This window comes from Oncorhynchus masou, chromosome 30 (genome assembly GCF_036934945.1).
Source record: "Oncorhynchus masou masou isolate Uvic2021 chromosome 30, UVic_Omas_1.1, whole genome shotgun sequence".
NCBI lineage: Eukaryota > Metazoa > Chordata > Actinopteri > Salmoniformes > Salmonidae > Oncorhynchus > Oncorhynchus masou.
In genome coordinates, this window is record NC_088241.1 from 36,065,975 (window position 1) to 36,081,243 (window position 15,269).

Consider the following 15,269-nt stretch of genomic DNA (forward strand, 5'->3'; position numbering starts at 1 on the left):
GTTCAGCATTGCCAGGCAGCAACCGCCGGGCGGGATGAGAGACGGGGTGTGGGGACGAGGTGCGAGCTCATGTGAAGAGACGTTCCTCTCCCTACGGGGAGCGGGGCTTGATAAACAAACCGCAGAGAAAGATTCAACACATCTAAAATTTCACCACAGAGGACGTCTCAGCATTTTCAAACCAGAATGTGTATGAGTTTATTGCTTTTAAGCAGAACTTCAGTCGGTTATTTTGACAAATCTATCAGTATTCTGTCCGAATTCTAAAATCTCAGCTATTGTTTTTATGGTAAGAAGCACCTAATTTAGCTAATCGATTGACTTGACTAACACTTAAAACATTTTTTTTTTCGGTTCATTTAAATGTGAATCTATCGCCTCTAAAGCAGTAGTAAGACATTTACTGGAGAGTACTGCAGCAGAAAAACTAGAAAAAAATGACTGCAGAGAAAGTGCGAAGAAAGCAGTTACAAATAACTACAAGACCATGGTGCTTGCCTACGGAGCTGTGAGGGGAACGGCACCGCAGTATCTCCAGGCTCTGATCAGGCCCTACACCCAAACAAGGGCACTGCGTTCATCCACCTCTGGCCTGCTCGCCTCCCTACCACTGAGGAAGTACAGTTCCCGCTCAGCCCAGTCAAAACTGTTCGCTGCTCTGGCCCCCCAATGGTGGAACAAACTCCCTCACGACGCCAGGACAGCGGAGTCAATCACCACCTTCCGGAGACACCTGAAACCCCACCTCTTCAAGGAATACCTAGGATAGGATAAAGCAATCCTTCTCACCCCCCCTCCCCCTTAAATGACTTAGATGCACTATTGTAAAGTGGCTGTTCCACTGATGTCAGAAGGTGAATTCACCAATTTGTAAGTCGCTCTGGATAAGAGCGTCTGCTAAATGACTTAAATGTAAATGTTAAATGTAACCCAGTGGAGTGATGTCCTGCCAATCAGTTATTAGGCTTATTAGACACATCATGCAAACAGTAGGTCCAGCTTCTAGACACATTATGGTAATTTACGGAAATAGAGAAAAAAAAATCATTACTGTGTAGACTTTGACGTTGAGTGAGATTCATATCAAACATTTATGTGTGACTGCCTGTTGAAAACGTTGATATTCCATAAGGGTTCCACTCGGGCATCTGGCCCAACAACTCCAGATGTGAATCTACTTTAACTTGAGGAAAACGCTGAAAATGTCCCGGGGTATCATGAAGCCAGCCTGGAAAATAGACTTCTGCTTCTCAAACCCACAGCAGAAATACTGAACGTATCACTTCAGTTACAGTGGATCTTGATATGGGCCTTCATTTCATTTTCGCTTTTTTTTGCCAGGATAGTACACCCAGCCACTGTTATCCAGGGAGTCTTAGTTTCTATTGGCCTAGAATGTACTGTTTAAAATAGGCATACTTCACCGACCACAACAAACAGACATTTCCTACAGTATATAAAGTATGTCAAGCATTAAACTGTAGCAGATCAACGTAATGTGAGGCTAGGATCGCTTCTTTTCTACAATGACACCGATGTTCACTTTGAAAATAAGGATACATCCACAAAGGGCTTCAAAAGCCTATTTGATCCAGAAAGCAAACAGCATTCATATATATTTTATTAACTAGGCAAGTCAGTTAAGAACAAATTCTTATTTACAATGACGGCCTAAGAACAGTGGGTTAACTTAACTGCCTTATTCAGGGGCAGAACGACCGATTTTATTACCTTGTCAGCTCAATGATTCGACCTAGCAGCCTTTCGGTTACTGGCCCAACATTCTAACCTCTAGGCTACCTGCCTGCCCCAAAATGCACGGTCAAATCTAAATAAATCTGATACACCATTATCCATATCGACCTCATAAGGAATAAGGAACCTCTCTGATGTGATCTTGAAAAGCAAACTATGACAATACAGAAAGAAGCTGTCCACAACGTTGCCAGATCTGGTTTGATTTCAAAAGAGGGAGGGACACCGGAAATGAGAGCAAGTGAGCTTGAGGATAAGTGTTGATAAAGCAACCATAATGCAACATTGTCTAAACCTCTGTCAACGTCAGTATCTGTTGGTGTATGACCCCAAACAACTCCTTCCCCGTTGGTCTCATTAGACACACACAGCCACACACATGACTCTCCCTCCAACATCCCACCAACTTCCCACAGCCAACTCCACACACAGGCTTCATTCCATAACAGCACCACACAACAGCAACAGACAACAACGATTTGCCAGAGAGTACAACGCGTTTATATTTCGCATGCGGAAGCGGTAGGACAGTTGAACTAAGCTCACGAGGCCTTTATATGTGATATTCGTTAAGAATCAATGGCTCAATCAATCATCAGGGTTAAAAGCCCCCAAAAAGGAATATACCAATCCCAGATTGCCCATTTTAAGACCACTTTTAAAGGAATGTTTGAAAGTAATCAGGAGGAGTTAAAAACATATCACAATGTGCACCATCCTCTAGAAATGACAATCAGGTAAGCAATAAAGTAGAGAACAGCTGAAGTGAAGTCTCACAAGGCCAGGCTTGTCATTGACTTGTTGTCCAGCTCTTACATTGGTCCGTGTGTAAATGAGTGTGTGTGTATAAGCAAATGTATGTGTGTGTGTTTGTGTGTGTGTGTGTGAATATGTACGTGGTCGCTGTGCGCGCATATAGAGATGCAGTTACTCACCTCTCGGGTGCTCTGTCATTCGTCCGGGACAACCGTGTGGGAGCAGCCAAACTCATACAGAGGGACAGACACTGCAGTAGAAAACTTTCCTTCTCCCTGTCTGTACACATCCACTGTTCCTCCCTCCTTCTGTCTCTCTCCCCTCCCTCATTCCCTCACTCCAACACTTCCTGGGCTGTGTGTTTACGCTGGCTCCAATCAGCCCCTCCAAAGAGGTATGCCACCCCCCCCCCCCGCCCCTCCCTCTTACCTCCTCCCTCAGGAAACAGCCATTGTTCAGCTTGCATATGTTCGGATGTGTGTGAGACTGTGTGTGTGTGTGTGTGTGTGTGTGACCAAGCGTGTGTGTGCATGCATAGGTGTGTGTGTGTTGGTGTGCGTGTGAGTGTGAGTGCCCTCTTGAATGAGGTTTGTGAAGCCTCTCGCCACTATCCAGAATTTGGCTCACCTCAATGAAACACTGTAAGTGAGAGGGGGACATGGCTGGGCAGAAGAGGGGGAAGAGAAAGAGAGAGAATGAGAAAGCGAGAGAGAGAGAGAGAGGGGGGGGGATTGGAGGCTAAAGGAAAACATGTGGACTTCCTGCTGGGTTGTCCTACTGAGGCACACACTTTTAGAGTAGAGAGAGGGAGCAAGGGATGAAGGGAGGGGGTATCAACCAAGGGATGAAGGGAGGGGGTATCAACCAAGGGGTGAAGGGGGGGTATCAACCAAGGGATGAAGGGGGGGTATCAACCAAGGGATGAAGGGAGGGGTATCAACCAATGGATAAAGGGAGGGAGTATAAACCAAGGGGTGGGGGTGTGACTGGAACGTTCTCTCTAAATCCAACAGTTAGCTGTTACAAACCGCAGGCTTGGGCCATGCAAGGCTAACTGAGGTCCAGGCTCAGTCTCAATACAAGGCATCTGCTCTGAGGCCTGGCAAAGATTTTCACCACTAAAATCCCCCTTCTATCCCCCTACCCAACCCACAGCCATACCCCACCTCCAACCTCGGGGGAGAGGCAAGGGGTGAGAGATGACGAGGGAGAGGTGAGGGAACACAGGTTGACAGAAGCACTATAAGGAGACCTAGGCTGAAACCCAAATAGCACCATATTTCCCTGTAAGCTTAAGATTTGGAAGAAAATAAAACCGATCCGATTATATATATTGATTTATAACAGCGCTTTGGTCCGCAATGCTTTATGCTAGAAACAAGCTGCAAAATACCCAGGAAAGACATGACTCCGATGCATATGGGGATATCTCAGTGTTTAGTTTCTTTGACATTGAGGCTGAGCTACAACCTTCTATAGGCGAGGACACAGAAACAAATGGGGAAGCAATCTAATTCTGTCACTATCAATTGATAGTACAACAGAGGATGTTAAAACCCAGACAGCTTTTAGGGAAACCCTTGTGACCTTCTCTCGTTGGATTGAGCCCTGGAGGAAGAGTAGCCAGCAATTAAAGCTTTGATTATTCTGCGTCGGTAGGCCTATTCTGTCTGAGGTGGAAAAGGTACGGTAGGCCTGACTTTTGAAAGTAGACTACCCGGCTCAGATTTCTAATGACGTCTCAGATTGAATTATTTGCAAACAGGCACAGTTTGGTTGCAAACTAGACCTGCAAATACAACGATCGATTAATCCAATGCTTTTACTATAAAGGAGATAATTCCACCCCTACTCTTGTCCACGGTCATCTGTGAACCGACAACCTTCTGGCCCGCAGCCCTGTGTGCTATCAAAGTTCCTGAGTTGTTATAATGCTTACAACACAAAAAAACAGTTGGTAAAAAGACATATCTAAGGCTATAATCTGTCCAAGAAATGAGGGTAAATGTGAGGGTAAATGGTAGGCATGTTCTCTGCTCTCCACTTTATGTTTTAACTATTATTTTGGGTCTAGGCAAGGGTCACTTGTTTTTTCTCTCCAAGCGTTCAGGGAGGATTTAGGTCAAATATATTTTTTGCTAAAGGGAGGACCATCCGTTTTCATTTCAGAGAGGTCAGACTTGCTCCATCACAGGAGGTGGGTGGCACGTTAATTGGGGAGAACGGGCTTGTGGTAATGGCTGGAGCGGAATGGTATCAAATGAATGGTACCATTCCATGACTTCGTTCCAGCCATTATTAAAAGCCCTCTGTAGCCTCCACTGTTCTCCATGTAACCCGTATTATACATAATGTTCACTCCCTTAATTTAAAGCACAAACCTAAAATTCAAAATCCCTGGTTTCACGGTGGTCCAATGACAAGGTCTAGTACAATATGATACGTTTAAGATTCTGCTAGAACATGTCCGCATGTCCCCTGCTCTTAATCGGTCACATCCAGACAGTACATCACCCTCCTCTTCCCATCATTCCTTTCCTTTCTTCTCCCTACCTCAACTCACCTCTTCTCTTCCCTCTTCGCCTGTCATCTACCCACCTCTTCTCTTCTCTCTTTGCTTGTCATCTACCCACCTCTTCTCTTCCCCCTTCGCCTGTCATCTACCCACCTCTTCTCTTCCCCCTTTGCCTGTCATCTACCCACCTCTTCTCTTCCCCCTTCGCCTGTCATCTACCCACCTCTTCTCTTCCCCCTTCGCCTGTCATCTACCCACCTCTTCTCTTCCCTCTTATCCTGTCATCTACCCACCCCTCTCTCTCTCTCTCTCTCTCTCTGTCTCTCTCAATTCAATTTCAATGTAAGGGCTTTATTGCATGGGAAACATGTTAACAAGTGAAATAGATTTGTTCTCTCTTCTCTTTTGCTCTCCCCTACTCTCCTCTCTTTCTTCTCTTCTCCTCTTTTCTCATCTCCTCTCCTCTGCTCTGCTCTCCCCTACTATCCTCTCCTCTCTTTGTTCTCCTCTCTTCTCATCTCCTCTGCTCTCCTCAACTCGACGGAGTACCACTACTCTCTCCAGGTCACTCTCAGAGCCATGCTGGATAACCACACAGTCAGATCAGGTTTCCTTCATCATGCCACAGTCGTGCTGGCTCTAGAAACATGAATCATGTTTAGTCTGAGTACAATGTGTTGGAGCTGAGTGGAGGGGGCTGCATGCTATCCTGATGTCCTAAACCTGATGTCCTAATACCGTGAGCCCTGTGCTGAACGCAGGCCAGCTAGACAGACACATATTGTGACTCAGAGTAGGAGTGCTGATCTAGGATCAGGTCCTCTCTGTCCATATAATCTAATACATTATGATCTAACAGGCAAAACTGCTCATAGACCGAGCTTGGTAAATACGAGGCCAAGAGGGAGAATGCTAACTTAGATAGATAACTTAGATCAGCCCCTGTTGAATAAGTATGGTGACAGAAGCAACATTGTATGAGTGAATGCATTTTACATGTGTTTTCGTCAGTCCCACTCTAGCTCAGGTGGGGGAGATGAGAGGGGAGTAGATACCTGGGTGTTTATGTGTCAGTCTATACCCCGCAGGCCATGAACATATGAGATGTGAGAGGGGGGTGAGTGGGGGGCGAGAGCGGATTGAGAAATTGATGGAGCTCAGATGTTGACTCTCTGAGCGAGTGATTTATGGAGCTTGGAGCAGGAAGGAAGTTGGATGAATGAGGATGATGCACAGAGCTGGGAGAGGGGGAGAAGACTCTGTAGCTACGTCCCAAAGGGCATCATATTCCCTGTATAGTCCCCTACTTTCGACCAGGGCCCATAGATTCAGCCCATCGGGCTCTGGTCAAAAATAGTGCACTAAATAGGGAAGAGGGTGCAATTTGGGACGCAAAACTCCGACGCCTTATCAAGCAGGCAATCCCTTTACCTCACTTGTCTTCTGTACAAACACACAAACAGGCCCCCTCTCATCTGCCTCCCTCGCCAGAGACGAATCCCAGCTGCCAAATCCCTCCTCAGTCTTTGCAGAGCCCAAACAAATGGAAAGGAGAAAAGAAGGTGAATGGAGGGAATGGAGAAAGAAGGTGAAGCTTACACCTGAAGCTATTCAGACATGTTATTCAGTCTGTTCTGAACCCTACACCTGAAGCTATTCAGACATATTATTCAGTCTGTTCTGAAGCTTCTGCTATTCTTCCAGAGAGCTAAGCATTCTGGGATGCTAGTTGAATGATCAATCAAATGTATTTATAAAGCCCTTCTTACATCAGCTGATGTCACAGTGCTGTACAGAAACCCAGCCTAAAACCCCAAACAACATGCAGTGCAGGTGTAGAAAGCACGGTGGCTAGGAAAAACTCCCTAGAAAGGCCGATGCTAGTTGAATGAGCCACCTGTTTCATGTCACTGACTGCCCGACTGTGTGTGTGTGACTGCAGCAGCATCATTATATCCCTATAGTTCTGTTTTTAATGGCTGTCTGGCTGCCCAGCTTCTTTTCTCTCTCTCTCTCTCTCTCTCTCTCTCTCTCTCTCTCTCTCTCTCTCTCTCTCTCTCTCTCTCATGCATGGCATTCTTCCTACTTCAATATTAGATGTAGGTTGGAGGGCATCATTCCACGTCCGCTCAAAACAGGGCTAGATTCAGTCCGTATCGCGGAAATTCAGCCCAATATCGCAATTTCAATTTAAAGGTGATTTCCGATTGAGCCAACATACTGTATGCAGTGTTTACTGGGAATGCATTCTCCGCGGGAACATTGCCGTTACATTTCAATCGCCGCTATAGCGCTGAACTTGCACAACATGAATTGAGTTTGAGCCCAATGTGTCTAGTCGTGAGACTAGCGATGCCCTTCCTGCGCTAGGATAAAAGGCTCACCGTAGAAATAGAATAACTAGAACAGGTGTCCCCATTCAAGTCGATGGGTCTGTGACGTGTGGATCGGCTGACATTTTGAACACACAGCCATAGGGCGGCAGGTAGCCTCACGGTTAAGAGCGTTGGGCCAGTAACCATAAGGTCACCGGTTTAAATCCCTGAGCTGATTAGGTGAAAAATCTGTTGATGTGCCCTTGAGCAAGGCACTTAACCCCAATTGTAATCGGTAAGTCGCTCTGGATAAGAGTGTCTGCTACCATGTGAAGCAGATTTCTACGTGGGATTCAGCTCAGATCGTGCAGACTTTTACAGTTATTTATTTCAGATCAGCCAAAGCCTCACTGGGCTGCTCTCCTTTTTAAAGCCCATTTTATAATCTCAAATGTGAGGCGGAGGTGGGATAATGTTTCTGGTAGTTCTACTGCAGTAGCATCATTTCAGAGTGGAAGTCCAATGCTGTGAAAGTAAAGGCTAATGTTACAGTTAAAGACCAGCGTGATCATCTTACTGCTGTATGTTAAGGCTATGGATGCATCCCAAATGGTGAAAAATGTCATAAATTAAACATAAAACCCTACACCATTAAAAAAAATGTTCCGAAAGGGAAAGGGAAAGAGAAAGGGGGATACCTAGTCAGTTGTACACCTGAATGCCTTCAACTGAAATGTGGTTTCCGTATTTAACCCAAGGGTTATTTGCAGAGGAATAGGGTTTAACCAAGAACAGTTTTGATCAGAATAGCCCTTTGCGGAAGACAGGGGTTCTTCGTAAGGCAAAGGGTTCTACCTAGAACCTGATCATCTTAAGAACCGCTTTTGGAAGAAATGACGGGGCTGCAGTGGAGCAGGTTGAAAGCTTCAAGTTCCTTGGTGTCCACATCACCAACAAACTAACATGGTCCAAGCACACCAAGACAGTCGTGAAGAGGGCACGACAAAACCTATTCCCCCTCAGGAGACTTGATTTGGCATGGGTCCTCATATCCTCAAAATGTTCTACAGCTGCACCATCGAGAGCATCCTGACTGGTTGCATCACTGCCTGGTATGGCAACTGCTCGGCCTCCGACCGCAAGGCACTACAGAGGGTAGTGCGAACGGGCCAGTACATTACTGCGGCCAAGCTTCCTGCCATCCAGGACCTCTATACCAGGCGGTGTCAGAGGAAGGCCCAGAAAATTCTCAAAGACTCCAGCCACCCTAGTCATAGACTGTTCTCTCTGCTACCGCACGGCAAGCGGTACCGAATCGCCAAGTTTATGTCCAAGAGGCTTCTAAACAGCTGATACCCCCAAGCCATAAGACTCCTGAACATCTAATCAAATGGCTACTCAGACTATTTGCATTGCCCCCCACACCCCTCTCCCCCTCTTTTACACCACTGCTACGCTCTGTTGTTATCATCTATGCATAGTCACTTTAATAAATCTACCTACATGTACATATTACCTCAACTAACCAGTTCCTCTGCACATTGACTCTGTACTGGTAGTCTCGAAATTGTTATTTTACTGCTGCTCTTTAATTACTTTTTGCTTTAATTTCATATTCTTCTCCATATGTTTTTTTAACTGCATTGTTGGTTAGGGGTCGTAAGTAAGCATTTCACTCTAAGGTCTACCTGTTGTATTCGACGCATGTGACTAATAAAATTTGACTTGATTTTTGATTTGATGATTCCTTGGAAGGCAGGAAGGTTTCTTTGGGAGTCAAGAAAGGCTCGACATAGAACCATATATCATATTTCCCAGCATGCTCCTAGCATGCTCCCAGCAGTGAGATGTTCAGATTTGTTTGTTTTACTGTAATATCTGTGTTTTTTTATGTACATTGATTGCGTAATATATTTTATGCTACACAAAATTAAATAACATACAGTTTTCTAAACTTATCTTTTGGATTTTTTTCCACCCATTACTGAGATGGTTGTTCCAGTTCAAATGATTGAGGTAATCCCACTAATTCATTTTCTCTACCCTGGCAGTCATTCTGAATGGAGGTTACGGATGATTGACAATGCCCCTGGTTGGATATCCTAACTCCAGATTGATTCCAGTAGGAATTACACATCACTTTGCCAGCCAGCATAATGTGACTTGCAGGCCTGATGTGGTGTGTAAACCAGGAGATTACTGACATCACTGTGTTAGGATATAACTACGTATTCAAAAGAAATGACTTATGACGTACAAAATATATACAAAAGTATGTGGACACCCCTTCAAATTAGGGGATTTGGCTATTTCAGCCACACCTTTTGCTGACAGTTGTATAACATTGAGCACACAGTCATGCAATCTCCATAGACAAACATTGCAGTAGAATGGCCTGTACTGAAAAGCTCAGTGACTTTCAACGTGGCACCGTCATAGGATGCCACCTTTCCACCAAGTCATTACATCAGATGTCTGCCCTGCTAGAACTTCCCCGGTCAACTGTAAGTGCTGTTATTGTTAAGTGGAAACTTCTAGGAGCAACAACAGCTCAGCCTCGAAGTGGTAGGCCACACAAGCCACACAAGCTCACCGAACGGGACCGTCGAGTGCTGAAGCGCGTAGTGCATAAAAATCTTTCCACAAATCTTTCAGCGGTTGCAACACTCACTACCGAGTTCCAAACTGCCTCTGGAAGCAACGTCAGCACAAGAACTGTTCGTTGGGAGCTTCATGAAATGGGTTTCCAATAGCCGAGCGTTGGCTGGAGTGGTGGAAAGCTCGCCTCCATAGGACTCTAGAGCAGTGGAAACACGTCCTCTGGAGTGATAAATCAAGCTTCCCTATCTGGCAGTCTGAAGGACGAATCTGGGTTTGGCGGATGCCAGGAGAACCTGCCCCAATGCATAGCGCCAACTGTAAAGTTTGGTAAATAATAGTCTGGGGCTGTTTTTGATGGTTCAGGCTAGGGCCCTTAGTTCCAGTGAAGGGAAATCTTAACGCTACAGCATACAATGATAATCATTTTGTAGCAACAGTTTGGGAAAGGCCCTTTCAAAATTCAGCAAGACAAAGCCCCGATGCACAAAGCGAGGTCCATACAGAGATGTTTGTCGAGCCTCCTGAGTGGCGCAGCAATGCTCCAACATCTAGTGAATACTGATCAATATATTTATAATTAGTAGGTTTGGTTATCTGTTTTTTTTTTAAAACGTTTTTATTTCTGTACTTATGTCTTGTATATTGTTTATATGTGCTGTGGTTTTCATATACGCCTTTGGGCTACCAACCACACCTGCACACCGTTGTTATGCACTGTATTTGTTTTTATCTGTATTGCTGTCTATCTCTTGTTTTATTTGGAACGAATGAATTAAACTTCAGCTAAAGTGGAAAGCCCTCCCAGGTGCACACAATATTTTATGAAATAGTCCAGTGTACCATAATTGCGTTTCCAAGAATAATGACAGGTGTGGTTAAATGTGAAACAATTCTACTGTATGTTAAAGGGATACTTCGGGATTTTCTGAATGGCTGGAAGTCTATGGGTATCGCTAGAGGTTACCCATAAATTCCAGTCATTGCGCTAAACGCTAGTTAGCACTTGCGCTGGCGCTAGTTATCAACTTCCTTCAAATTGCATGCAGAGACATGGTATCCACAAGTTCATCTGACTCTGGGGAAGTAGATAAAGGGCCTCATTACCAAAATACCTAAGTATCTTTAATGCATCTTACTAGGCTTGGGCGGTATCCAGATTGTCATACCTTCATACCAACCTTGCGCCATCCCGGGATTGTCTGTAATACCGGCACTGGACATGAGGGGTGCTGTTTTCAAACCACATTAAGCCTCTGTAATCTGAAAGTTAGCAATATATATCCCATTTAGCAGACGCTTTTGTCCAAAGCGACTTACAAGTCGGCTGGGGCCACTACTTTTACATATGGGTGGTCCCAGCGGGAATCGAACCCACGACGCTTGGCGTTGCAAGCGCCATGCTCTACCGACTGAGCCACACAGGACCCTAGCAATGCTAACAAGTATTTGAAACATCCCATAGCGAATGACAGCTAAATGCTAATGTACACATGCCAACAGTCTCTGACATAAACTAATTGCAGGACAGACATCCCAGCTCATAACGTTATGAAAGAAACAAAAAAATGCTACTCACAGCTTGATGCAGGCACAAAACAAATCTTAGACAACAAGGCTCTTGATTCAATAGGGGATTATCTGCTGTTACCAAGAGAAGCTTGATTTAGCAAGAAGCTAACCACGCTTAGCTAGCTAGATAACTAACCCAATGCACAGCTGCAGAGCATTTAGCACAATTAAACTGTCATTTAGACAGTTTACTTAATAGTTCTAAGATATCTAGGCTGGCAGACAGTTGTGAAATCCATACTGTAACTACATCACCTGATACATTCTGCATGTGATTCACAAGGCTCCGGTCTCTCGTCGTTGTGTGACTGGGGACTACTGGTTAGCTTCATAATGAAAAATAATTTTACAGGTGAAATTAAGAAAGCAATTTGCTTCATCACCTTACGTATTGTACAAGTTGACTGCAGATATTTACTTAAAAGGAAGCTGCAAATATTCAAATGTATTAAATAACTTCGAAGAAATATTTTCAGGCCTGCCGAGTGACGCAGTGGTCTAAGGCACTCCATCGCAGTGCTAGCTGCGTTACTACAGATCCTGGTTTGATACCGGCTATGACCGGGAGACTCATGAGGTGATGCACAATTGGCCCAGCGTCGTCCACATTAGGGGAGGGTTTGGCAGGCCGGGAAGTTCTTGTACCATCGGGCCCTAGCGACTCCTGTGGCGGGCAGGGTGAATGTACGCTGACACATTGGTGCGGCTGGCTTCTGGGTTAAGCGGGCAATGTGTCAAGAAGCAGTGCGGCTTGGTGGGGTTATGTTTTCGGAGGACGCACGGCTCTCGACCTTCACCTCTCCCGAGTCCGTAAGGGAGTTGCAGCGATGGGACAAGACTGTAACTACCAATTGGATATGACGAAAAAGGGGGTAAAAACAGTATTGAAAAGCCATCCCTTTGCTATTTCCAAATACCCCGGTATATCGGTATACCGCCCCAGCCTACATCATATCCTGTATTTTGACCTTTGAAACAATAACACCAACAGCTAGTTTGTTATACAGTGATACTGCACATGTTTACGAACACATCTAGACAAGCAGATTGGATGTGTGTGTGTGTGTGTGCGTGCATGTATGCATGCGTGCATGTCTGTATGGGAAACCAAAAAAGATTACAATTACATAATTTAACTTCTATTTAATTGCTACACTTTCTTCACAGAACGTCCATGGTTATCTTGGTATATAATGATGCAACTATTTTCATATTTGACCTACTATCGTTGTTTCTAACTGCATTGTCTGCTTTGTATCGATCTGCACTACACAATCCATTGCTTTTGTATCTAATTCTGCAATCAGGGGGATATTAAATACAATGCTCTACACTCTTTGAAAAAAAGGGTTCTTTGCAGAGGGATAAGGCAGAGGGACAGGGTTCTACCCAGAACCATTTTCATTTGAAAAATCCTTTTTGGAGGACAATGGTTCCCTCTAAGTCATAGGGTTCAACCCAGAACCTTTCTCATCCTAAGAACCGTTTTTGGGAGAAAGGGTTCTTTGATGATTCTTTGGGAGGCAAGAAGGATTATTTGGAAGGCAAGAATGGTTCTACATAGAACCCTTCTGAATCTGAATAAGCTTTTCTATTGTATTTTTCTATTTCTTTTAAATAGTGCATTGTATATTATATAGTGCATTGGGCCAAGAAACATGATCAATGGACATTAGACTAGTGGAAATCTGTCCTTTGGTCTGATGAGTCCAAATTTGAGATTCACCATGTCTTTGTGAGAGGCAGAGGCAGAGCTGGTGAACGGATGATCTCCACGTGTGTGGTTCCCACCGTGATGCATGGAGGAGGAGGTGTGATGGTGCTTTGCTGGTGACACTGAGTAGGTGTGTCCAAACCTTTGACTGGTACTGTATATGGGAATATGTGTACACAGCAAATTGGTCAGTGTTACGTAGTTGAGATTTTTCAGTTTAACATTTCTAGAGATGATTCAGGAGTTAAATGAACCCTGTAAAGAGGTCAATTAACACTCAGTAGTGTTGAAGAACCCAAGTGTTAATACTTGAGGTGAGTGTGATTGCTTCATTTTTCCTCTGTGCAGAATAAAACACTCAAAACCACACCCATCATTATCATATTTCCTAGCATGTTGATGTTTTGAAAAGTTTGTTTCAATATCTGTGCATTTACAGTACATGTGCATTGATTGATTGATCTTATGCTACAAAAAGATAAATAACATAGATTTTCTAAACCAATTGAATCTGTTGGTAGTTGGACTTATTGCACCCGTTACTGAGATGATTGTTCCAGTTTAGATTATTTAGGTCAAATGAAAATCAAATTTAATTAGTCACATGCACCGAATACAACAGGTACAACAACCTTACAGTGAAATGCTTACTTAACGAGCCCCTAACCGACAGTGCAGTTTTAAAAAACAACACAATAAGAGATAAAAGTAACAAGTAATTAAAGAGGAGCAGTAAAAATTGACAATATATACAGGGGGTGCAGGTACAGGTACACAATCGTCTCCTTTGTCTTGATCAAGTTGAGGGAGAGGTTGTTGTCCTGGCACCACACGGCCAGGTCTCTGACCTCTTCCCTATAGGCTGTCTCGTTGTTGTTGGTGATCAGGCGTACCACTGTTGTGTCATCGGCAAATTGAATGACGGTGTTGGAGTCGTGCCTGGCCGTGCAGTCATGAGGGAACAGGGAGTACAGGAGGGAGCTGAGCGCGCACGCCTGAGTGGCCTCCCCTGTGTTGAGGATCAGTGTGGAGGATGTGTTGTTACCTACCCTTAACACCTGGGGGGCGGCCCGTCAGGATGTCGGCGAGCGATGGCTCGAGACTTCCTTAGATATCGTGCACTAGCTGTTGTTTACAAAAATACATAGACCGCCGCACCTTGTCTTACCAGACGCTGCTGTTCTATCCTGCCGGTACATCGTATAACCAGCCAGCTGTATGTTGATATTGTCGTTATTCAGCCACGACTCCGTGAAGCATAGGATGTTACAGTTTTTAATGTCCCTTTGGTAGTTTAATCTTCCCAATAACTTGTCCATTTTGTGGTCCAGAGATTGCATGTTTGCGAACAGAATTGAGTGGAGTTCGATCGCCGCCTACTCATCAGAAGTCAGCCTGCCCTCCGGCCTCTCTTTCTCCACCTCCTCTTCATGGAGATCACTGGGGTCGGGGCCTGTTCCCGAGGGGAGCCGTATATCCTCCGCCTCGGGCTCGTCAGAGTCATGAAAGAAGAAAAACAATTCTGCTAGTCTATGGTGAGTCATCACAGTCCTGATGTCTACAAGTTATTTTCGGTCATAGACGGTATCGGCAACATTATGTACAAAAATATTTTTAAAATAAGTTACGAACAATGCAGATAAATGAACAAAAAACACAATCACTTGGGGGCACGTAAAACGTCTGCCTTCTGCTCCGGCGCCATTTTAACAGGTAGTCTCAAATATTACTTTCCATACCTTGGCAGTCATTCTATTCTGAATGCAGGTTTTGAGTGATTGAAAGTTCCAATAGTGGATATTCTCAATCGAGCTGGATTCTAATAGGAATTATCAGGGAAGAATTACTGCCCCCTCTCAGTGAAGCCACAAAGTTCAAGCCCGACCGCAGTACTGCAGGCATTGTTTGCAGAAAACAGGATCCCCCAATATAGGCTGGTGGAACCGTTCACCGTTCTAAGAAGAACCCTTCAAAGATAAAAGGGTTATTGGTAGAACCCTTCATAGAGGGTTCTAGATAGACCCAAATACAGGGGGATCTATGA

The 15,269-nt window shown here is 44.6% G+C and overlaps 1 protein-coding gene across 10 annotated transcripts in view; it reads right to left on the minus strand.

Annotated features, from left to right (window-relative positions):
• The window catches only part of LOC135522589 (sickle tail protein homolog), a 171,771-nt gene that overhangs the window by 118,368 nt on the left and 38,134 nt on the right, over positions 1-15,269 (minus strand). Inside the window, exon 1 of one of the 10 annotated variants that reach the window (XM_064949002.1) lies at positions 2,691-2,825. The exons of the other annotated variants lie outside the window; for them this stretch is intronic. Within the exon in view, the coding sequence (XP_064805074.1) occupies positions 2,691-2,709 (19 nt within the window). The 5' untranslated portion in view covers positions 2,710-2,825. Of the gene's footprint in view, positions 1-2,690; positions 2,826-15,269 lie in introns of those variants that run through there. 10 annotated transcript variants of the gene reach the window in all.